The sequence below is a fragment of the Bos indicus x Bos taurus genome, chromosome 5, assembly GCF_003369695.1.
Source record: "Bos indicus x Bos taurus breed Angus x Brahman F1 hybrid chromosome 5, Bos_hybrid_MaternalHap_v2.0, whole genome shotgun sequence".
Taxonomy (NCBI): Eukaryota; Metazoa; Chordata; class Mammalia; order Artiodactyla; family Bovidae; genus Bos; species Bos indicus x Bos taurus.
In genome coordinates this window covers 99307731-99318136 of record NC_040080.1, presented here as the reverse complement: position 1 = coordinate 99318136, position 10406 = coordinate 99307731, and the positions used below count along the sequence as shown (strand labels likewise).

The 10406-nt window shown below is 36.5% G+C and overlaps 1 protein-coding gene across 2 annotated transcripts; it reads right to left on the bottom strand.

The window, feature by feature from the left end:
* Positions 1-764: 764 nt before the first annotated feature.
* On the bottom strand, positions 765-8401 carry KERA (keratocan). 2 transcript variants are annotated; one of them, XM_027543182.1, is made up of 4 exons: positions 8323-8401; positions 8098-8148; positions 5871-6764; positions 1404-1731 (listed from the first exon to the last, which is right to left on the bottom strand). In XM_027543182.1, exons 3-4 carry the CDS (start codon positions 6754-6756, stop codon positions 1559-1561), a joined length of 1059 nt encoding a protein of 352 aa, XP_027398983.1. In that variant the 5' UTR covers positions 6757-6764; positions 8098-8148; positions 8323-8401; the 3' UTR covers positions 1404-1558. The 2 variants fall into 2 exon arrangements, with proteins under 2 accessions (XP_027398982.1, XP_027398983.1); XM_027543181.1 differs by having other exon boundaries at positions 765-1731; positions 8098-8386.
* Between the last annotated feature and the right edge of the window lie 2005 nt (positions 8402-10406).

Sequence of the window (10406 nt, the reverse complement as noted above, 5' to 3'; positions counted from 1 at the left end):
CGTGGCAGATTTTCAAATATTTAAAGTTATTATGTTTCTCTCAACAAATTCTTTTCCCCCAGCCTAATGAGATCTGATTTCCTGTATTTTTATGACATAATTTATATGACATAATTTTCTTTATGTGCTTTGAAGCCTTCTAAAATTATTCTTTCTTAATGTCTTGCCTTCAGCCAGCATTAAAAACTGTTCAATGTATGTTCATTGTTTTTTCCTCCCACCCCTAAATAAACTTTGGTATGAAAATACAGGGGCAATACTGCACCTTATATTTTCTTTTTGGGAATTTACATAACAACATAACATATTGAGTTTCTGAGAAACCTTGGATTAAAATTACACATTGAACTTTCATTAAAGTAGTGGTTCACAAATGTATATGATCCTTTTTCTAAGGAAATATATCATATTTATAGGATTTTTCAGAATAATGTCTGGAAAATTGTATATAAATAAATGTATTAATCTGTATGGGATACTTATTATTAATAACATGTATTTAACATAGTCAGAAATATAGGAAAACTATACTTTGTTACTTAACAAAATTTTGTTTTGTTTTTTGACACATGAGAAACAGGTATTTCTAGTGATCAGAATATAATATTTTTCTTATGTTCATTGAATAAAAAAGGAAAATGGGAAATATATATTTTAATATATTCATGCTAGAAAAGTGGAAATAATTGTTATCATAAGACTTTTTATTAAAAATATATTCTTTATAAAACTTGTGAATAAGCCTCCTAAAATAAATATTTTACTTCTGTTTTGTTATAAAGCATTCATTCTTTTTATTTAAAAAATCCAAAGAAACACTGGCAAATATAAGAACTGAAGGATTTGCAATTAAGTGGATTTCAAGTGTTAAAACACTAAAATTCTCTCAGAAATGCGTTAAAATAAATGTAGGACTTTAACTGCAAGAGTACGCTATACTATACCTAAGCACAGCAGGTATAAGAAATAATAATGAACTAAAAATTCCTATTGCTTTGTTATTTAGTATTAAATAGCTAAAATTTTCTTGCTATAAAGTATTTGATGCATTTCATAACAATTCTTGAGCTAAATATCAAAATGATACTTACAAAAGCTACTTAACAATATGAATCTATTTCTTTATAATTATGATAAAGAAATATCTCATTTTTTTCTTTTTCTCTAGAAATTTCTACCTCTTGTTAGATTGTTGTGTTGTCATGCTTATAGTATCTGCATAAGCAATTTTGAACATTTGCAAACAAATACATCGTTTTTATTCATAACAATGTATTTGCATTAATTGGCATTAGTAAGCTGTGAGAGAGACAAAAAGGAACTATCTTTGAGTTGATAAACTATCATGACTCTGTGTCCTGTTTTATTAAAGAAAAGCAGGCTGTGCTATATATGGGGGAAAGCAACTTTGATTAGAAAAAATAAGTTGTAAAAATAAAAATAGTGGCCATATAAGCAATTAGAAAAGTGAATTTTATCTTACACCTATGAATGGTAACCAAATTTCATGTCAGAAATCTGAACTCATTAAATGAATTTTAGATTCTTGAAGACACATTTAAATAATGACAGCCTGAAGGAGCCTGAAGCAGGTCATTAAATCCATAGGGATTGGTGGTTTGATTTCATTTCCATCCAGACGGAGGTAGCGAAGATGAGGTCCATAACTGAAGGAATCTTCCACAGGCAGTGTGGTAGGAGTTGAAGGACATATTACAGAAACATTCACATCTATGGAGACAAAAATAGTATGAATGAATGAACCAGAATCCAAGAGACTAAGGATGGGAAGACCAACATGCTATTAAACAGTCCTATGGAAGGCATAGTGGCTTGGTCTATGAAGGTGGCAGAGAGACATTCTTTTTGTCTAAGTTGGAAGTTATGGACAGAAAAAAATGTGCAATGTACATATACTAATGTCAGTCCATATTTTGCTATACTTAATACACAACACTAGAAAAGACATATAGTTAAGAACTGTGATGGAAACAAAGGAATATATGATGTATTACTTGTCTTCTTCCTTTGACAGGCCAGAAAAGGTGTGATTAGATTACTGTAGAGAGAGAAAGGTAGTATTGGGGCATCAAAGGTAGAAACAGTGGTTCAGAGCTGGTACTAAATTAATGGGTAGGTACATGGGCAGATGGATGAGTAGATGGATGTTAAGGCAGAGAGTCAGTCTATTATTAGAGAAAGTGCTTGAAAGCTACCTTTAAAATGCAAACACAAACTAATCATGCATGATGACGTTTTTTCTTTTAAAGTACAATTAAAATAACTTTGTATACATGATACTTGCCGAAAACAACCTTGAATCTCCATATTTAAGTGTATTTAATTGGGAAAAAACATTTGCCAAGAATTGAATTACAAAAATTCAAGCCAGGAAATATCCTGTCAGCCTTTTCACATTGTTAGGATGTGAGAAATCGTGCACCTGCCTTGGATCAGAGCCCTTGGCAGCAGTGTCTATACTGAGATTTAGGAGCATTTAGCAGAGAAAGGTGTGTTAAACCAGCAAAATTCTGATGGGTGTGCTTAATAACTGATCTCAAATGAATCCTTATACTCCCTTTATCCCATTTTGCAATTGTGTTGAGCAAGAGATCTTCCCTTAGAAGATAAGACCCACCTAACTTTGGCAATGACCTTCCTTTTGTGTCCTGTGGGTGCACACTGACTCCTGTTGTATTGAAGGGTTTTATGCTTACTGCAGAGGTGCTTTGCTCTGATTGTATACCATTTTGTAAATGTAACTTGCTAAAAGTAATGACTTGCATTTTATAGCAGATTTGTGTTCCTCAAGGTATTTTTCTTCACATACATTATCACCTTATCGTGATGCAACCTTTACTGGGCAACATTCCCTACCCGGGTATTGCTTAAATAGTGACTCAGGTGGGTAAGGTCGTGTGCATCAGGTATTTCATTAAGTACGTAGCTGAGTCCCACCCTTTTCCAACTGCACAGGGTCACTTGCCTACTGGGGAGATTATATCCTTTCTGATATGTTATCTCTTATCTTTATTACCCTTATTACCCATAACCCATGCATGTCTGAATAACTAGAATGTAAAAAACAAGTGTTCTAAATGTAATTATATTTTCATGAAATAATTGTAATGTTTCTGAGAGAGTACCAAGAAGCAACTTGTTTGAATAGGTAACATTATTGCCACATTTAAAGTCCCTACGGTATTCAGAAGAAATAAACATTTCTATCATTTTGGATAAACGTTTGCTGTCCTATAAACTCTTCATATAAAAGTTATGTCTCTGGGAAACCAATTTATTAACAACTAGAGTAGATTATGTGGTAAGAGAACTAAGTACTTTAGCAGTCACTATAACGCAGTGTGATATAATCATGAGCCAAGAACTCTTGCCAGGGAAATTCTTCTTTTCCATTTATTTTCTTGGAATATAGAAATGACTGTGCTTGATATCTACATTAAGAAATGAGTAAATCAATTTCTCTATGTTGACTTTGCAGCTGTGAAAATTATTTTTACCTCTGTTGCTAGAAATTTGTCTTAAGTCTTGTACTCTAGAGATGGAAGAAAACGTCCTATGATTATGCTGTTGGACTGAGAAAGATCACCGAAGGGAAACCTTGGATCCAGGCCCTGTCTATTATACTTACCCTTTGTCCTTGGCAAAATACCCTCAACTAGTTGAGCCTCAGTTTTTCTATCTTCAGAAATTCATAATAGCATACAGATTCCTTGAAGGGTTCATTTGTGCTTCTCAAAGTGTGGACCAGCAGTATCCGTACTACCTGAGAACTAAATCCTTAGACCCCACTCCAGACTTACTGGGTCAGAAAGACAGAGGCTGGAGCCCAGAAGTCTTTTATAAGCCTTCCAGGTGATTCTGATGCACATTAAGATGGAAGGCGGGAAAACAGAAAGACATGAGAAAACTTCGATGAAAAAAAGCACTCAGAGTAGAAGAACAGAGTCCTTCGCTCCTTCGGGTAACCTTGTACAGCTATGTAATTACCTTGCATGGGGGCCCAACCATGTGTTGGATTTTACTACCTCACTCCTGAACACTCTCATGCGCATAGACCCAGTTCAGGGGAATCCCCAATTCACAAACAGGGATCTATGTGGAATCCCTTTATAAATTGACTTCCTACCTCAAATGTCTATGGGACTTTTGTTGTCAGGTAAGGAATGCACCTGTAGAAGCATAGAACTTTTGTCAGGAAAAATTACATTTATTTAGGTTGATATTGGGCTTTCCAGGTGGGTCACATGATGAAGAATCCACCTGCAGTGCAGGAGACCAGGGTTCAGTCCCTGGGTCAGGAAGATACCCTAGGGAAGGGCATGGCAACCCACTCCAGTATTCTTTCCTGGAGAGTTCCATAGACAGAGGAGCCTGGTGGGCTACAGTCCATGGGGTCACAAAGAGTAGACATGACTGAGCAACTAACACACACACACACACACACACACACACACGCATGCACATACACAGGTTAATATTGGCTGCCGTACTATTTGGTTCAGTACAACAGATTCAGCTATTAAGATATTTTCCTGTTGCATCTTTTGCTTTAACTACAAGATTAAACAATGTGTCTCATCACCATGGCAAAAAAAAATCACTGCTGTGGCAGCATCCTGCTCATAAGTTCCTGGATTTTATGCTCAAGTGTGCTGTTAGGAAAAAAATATATATATATATATATCAAATAACTAAATAATACACAGTGCAAAATGGTCTGTTCTTACAAGTGGGATATTTATGTAATTATTTGCTTAAATAAAAGTTTAGTGAGTGATAAGCAGGCAGCACAACCTTCTGACAATTATCTGTGTTACTTTCCTACAAACCATCCAACTGATTCTCACTTTAAGAATGTATTTTATAAAGTTGTTCAGAAGCCCCCCCTCAAGATTATCTTCCTTAAGGGCCTGTTCGAGGATGGAGCATTCCTGGATACTTGACAGGCTGATAGCATAGCCTGTAGCTGGACCAAGACATTGTCCACTTCTACACCAGAGTCAGCCTGGTCTCAGGCATAATTGTGAAGATGCCAAGTTTGCCTTTAATGTCTCCAGCTTCTTCCCTTCACGGCATCTCCACCTCCAAGGCACACTGCACTCATCTCTCTGGTATAAAAGCTATTTTCAGGAAAGGAGTGGGTATTCTACCTTGTTGATTGCCATTAGACCTAAGGAATTGCCACCTTCCAGGGACATTTGTTTTGTTTTCAATTGAGCAAAACCTTAAGGTACAATATTGGTTCCCAATGCATGGTCCCTGAAACAGTAATCTCAGCATCTCTAGGATATCTGCTAGCTATGAAAAGTCTCAGGTCCCACCAGACCTACTAAATCAGAAACTCTGGAATGAGGCCACCCATCTACATACTCCAAAGTTGGAGAAACCCACTGATCTAAAGCAGAAACTTTAATTAGGGTGATTGTAGGCATCAGCTCTCTGTAGTCTTTAAGGCTGGGGTCCCTTCTTGATACCTCCTAAATCATATTCCTTCTCTTACTATCCATGAGACTGTTTGTGCCTGGTACACTTTCTTCAGTAAGTCTGTCCACTGAGGCAGGAATATCAGAATCTACTCAGAGTAAAAGAAGATAGAGACATTTAGTTTATCCAACAGGTAATATACCTCTGTAGATTACTAAAATCAACTTTTCAATCTAAGATTTTAACCTCTTGGATCATTGACACTGTGAATAGACAAAACTTGAAAATAATGCTTTAAAAAAATTTAAAAGTACAAGAGTTGGAATAAAACACCAACATTATTGAAACAACAACCACCACAAAAGAAGATATAGAGTAAACTTAATGAGTATCTTAGTCAACGACACACCCTGATGGTTACTTACTTCTAATTTTGTTGTGATCGAGATGAAGGTGCTGCAGATGAGCACTGATTTTGGGGACCTTTGTGAGTTGATTGTGAGACAGTTGAAGATCTAGAATTGATGATACATTAAAACCACTAGAAGGAAGGCCAGCATCAGATAATTTGTTGTGGTTGAGTCTCAGGAAGGCCACTTTAGGAATCACATTAAAATAATTTTCTGGTATTCCTTCAATGGAATTGTTGTCTAAGAACAGCTGCATTGTGTTGGCTGGTAATCTTGGCGGCATATTCCTCAGGGCATTCTTAGCCATGTTTAGCTGCATGAGGTTCTTGAGTCCCTTAAAGGTGTCTCTCTGAAAGGCATTGTCTAATAGCTTATTGTGCTGCAGGTCAAGAAGGGTCAGGTTCTCCAGATTGCTGAAAGTCCCTTGAGGAATTCTGGACACCTTGTTTCTAGCTAATTGTAATTGTTCTAAGCTTCTTGGCAATGGAGAAGGTACCTCCTCTAGCTCATTATCTTCCAGAAACAAGAAAAGCAGCTTCTTCAGTTGGCTCAGGGCTCCCTTTTCAATTCCATAGTTGGTTATTTTGTTCTTGTTTAGGTTTATCCATCTCAGCTGGGTGGCATTCTCGAATGGCTTCTCAGGAATGGTTTCTATCAGGTTGTTTTCAAGATAAAGGTACCAGATCCTTGATGGTATAGCAGGGATTTCTTTGAGACCTCGGTTTTCACAGTACAAAGCAGTAGGGAAACTGGGGGGACAGAAACATTCCCTGGGGCAATCGAAATCATGCATTGTCCAGTCCTCTGGATCACTTGCCTCATAAACCTGTCTCACACTTCGAGTCCACACCGTATCTGTTACGAACAACACCCAGAGGATGAAGCAGATTGTGGATGCCATTATAGTATCTAGAGTAAGGGATACAATAATTAGAGGTTTATAGAGTTTGATCTTTTGATAACTGCATGCACCAAAATGATAGGTAAACACAGCTTCTTTGGTGAGTGGGGAGGGAGGGAGGTAAAGAGTTGACAGCTTTTGATGCATAGTTATCAATCATTACCCATCTATTTAGTGAGCACTATCTGCAAAGCATTTTCGAAAAGTGAAACTGACTCACCAACTTGTAACTTTCCAGTTTTAACACAATCACGATGAAAACCGCGTAAAAAACGCAAATTTTAGAAACTCTAAGTGCTTTTCCATTTCAAGCTATTTAATACAAGGAACTTAACTGAAACCCAGAGTTGAACACACAAGTACAAAAAAGTGACCTTTTAATAACTCAAATTTAGAGTCTACATTGTTCCTAAGAAGTAGGCATATGCTTTTACTTTTGCTCCTAAATGAGCAGAACATCTGGATGAGATTTCCCAGGCTCTTTGGCCCTTGAACCAAAGAAATAGCGAGATCAAAGAACATTTTAGCAGTTTTTTTTCGTGAAGGAAGGTTTTAGGATTTGAAGAAAAGTATGTGATGAATCTCTTGCTCTGTTGCCCAACTTCTCAGGTAAGTTTTATTTTGGGGGTTTAGGAAAATATTTCTAATATTTTAATACAAGATCAAGCTGTTTAGCCAAGAAATTTGGATTATGAAACTCTCTCTAGACAGATATAGATTTAGACAGACACAGATATAATCACACTTACATAAGTGGCATTACTATGGTCAGTAAGAAAGAAAACAAAAGAACATGCTTAGGGTACAGGTGATCTCCATAGTTTCAGTATGGCTGCTAACAAGCATAGGTTAACACTTACTGATATGTGAGACATTTAAAAGACAGAAATCCTCCCAGCTGAGTATCAGCAAGGCTATGGGAACAAAGAACTATCCTAATGTGAAAAATATGTGTGTGTGTGTGTGTGTGTGTGTGTGTGTGTATCTATATAACAGTAACATTCATTCTGACCAAGGTACGTTTAGTTCAAATGCTTAGTAATGAAGACCAAATAAATTTTATTGATTCCTTAGGAAAAGATAAAATGAGCACCATTTAGAAATGCTGATCTTTTGATTTTGCCACTAAATCGAGGCAAGAGGAGAACTGCTTCCTCGAGCTGTCAAATTTCTTGTGATTGCGGAATGCTCCTCTGGTTATCCTCCAGACACATTAAAACATTATTTTTTTCAGAATAGGGATTTGCTTTAGTTATTGATGCTGTAACCCTGCCTCAGATGAATCATAACTTTGAATTCTTAACTTTAAGAGTTACGAAAATTGTAAAAAAAAAAATTTACCTTGCTGTCCAGGAATGTATCGCTGAGTCCTGTGTCTGGAGCTGAAGTTTGCTAAAATCAGTTAAGGAAAAAAAAAAAAAAAGAAAACTTTGACTAAGGGAATTTGTTTTTATTTTATGCTGTCAAGCCTCCTCTGAGGAAAAAATACAATCTCCTCTGACCGGTCACCATGAACACCTTTGATCTATTGTTTCCACTTTGACAGAGCCTCAGAACACTGCTTACCTCAGTTCTTGGATCTTCTTCTTCCCTTTCTATTGGTCACTGCTCATTCATAGTAATGGATTGACCCAGGCTCCACGGTTGTGTTTTTATAAATCCTCCCTAATATATATGCATCCATGGCTCCAGCTTTAACCCCTCCAACAACCACAGCACTTCAGTACCTACGCAGCCCAGCACAGAAAATTCTGACTTTAATCTCAAGAACCCATAACAAAAATTCAGTGCCATTTTCAAACTCTGAGTTCATAATCCCAAAGATATGCAGTGATCTGGAGTAACAGCAAGAAACTAAAAGCAGTTTTAATTTCAAGTACAACAAAAAGGAGATTTAAAAGCATTTTTCTCTTTTTAATTGGATACAAAGAAATAAGGGCCAATGTCCTCTTTATATGGAAATCTTTTACTCATTTTTTCTTGTATAAAACAGTTGCTGAAATTCTATTTAGATATATTGATTTTGATAAGGGAAGGAGAGATAGAAAATATATTTGAGAAATTAAAAAATGAAATCTGGAAAGCTCTCCCTGATGTTGGCACTAAATATACTGTTATGCTTTGTTTTACAGAAATAATTCTTCTGTCTCTATTTCATATTGGGAGCTTTATTCCAAATAACTATTAAAATTAGATTTTCTTTTCTCTTTATAACAGATGCTTTGCATCTAGGGCATTATAGGACCTTATGTTGCACTCTTTTGTTTCTTTAGCACATAAGTTTAGGATAATGTTTCTTCTAGTTTTTGCATTTGAGGAAAAAAAAAATGCCTCTTAAGGAAAGACAAAATGTTTTGAAAATCTCATTTTCAGATGTTATCCTATTGATTGATTATAATCATTGTGTTTTCTAAATCTATCTCATTCTGGGAAAAGAAATATGTGCAGATATGACTCATTTGACACTAGTCACTCAAGTATTATCAGAGAGGGAACACAGTGAAGAGCAGAGAGCACTGGACTCACAAAACTTTTTCTGAACCACTTACTTCCTTTCTCTTAAACACAGTCTTGTCAGCTACAACACAGGGCTGGACCCCCTCACAAGTTTGTTGTAAAGGATAGGAAACATTAGCCTTTTTGTAGCATAAACTTTACACTCTCAAATGGAAAATACCCTTCAATTTAAGGGCTTTTATAGCCCAAGATCTAAATCAGACATGATCTCTTGGTAGCCCAACAGGCACATTTATATCTTAAGGGAAAAAATTAAGGGTTATTTGCTTTTCTCACAGGGCTTCCCTTGTGGCTCAGCTGATAAAGAATCCACCTGCAGTGCGGGATACCTGGATGCTATCCCTGGGTTGGGAAGATCCCCTGGAGTGGGGAAAGGCTACCCACTCCCATATTCTGGCCTGGAGAATTCCATGGACTGTATAGTCCTTGGGTTCACAAAGAGTCCGACACAACTTTTTCTCACAACAGTGATCTCCTCTCTTTACTGTGTTTTTCCTTTCTTCTTTCTTCTTTTTGTAAACCCTCATGACATAAACAACAGATAGTCTCTAAACTGCATGACCCCCTTCAGCTACTCTCTTATTTAATTTTCTTTTTTAGCCAACCTTATTTCAGTCACTTCTTAATTCTATCACAAAAATGTTGCTACATGTCCATCGTAGGAAAATTAGAGTCGTACATTGGCTGCCTCTAATCTCCATTTCTAGTCACCATCCCATCCACAATTCGGCCACCAAAACAGAGTTTCTAACCCCTCCTTTTCCCTCACATTGCTCTGACGAAAAAAAAAAAAAAAAAAGAACAGCAATGATCTTCGTATTTACTAATCTACTGACATCTTTTAGTTTTAGCCTACTTGACTTGTGACTTCTAGCAATGCCGACCCACGCTTTAATGAAATGTTTCTCTCCAAATTACTCCTCTTCTTTCCTTGGGACTTCTCTTTATCTGTATTCTGAAGCTCTGTGTTTCCTGTATCATTTTTTTAAAAAAAGGTATTTCTAGCATTTAAAGCTTTTTAGAGTCTAAGATCTCAAAAATTTTAAACAATTCCAAAGTTTTAACCATTCCCTCCATTATGATGACTCCTGAGGCTCTTTCTTCACTCCAGCCTCTGGAAGAAAACCTGAACT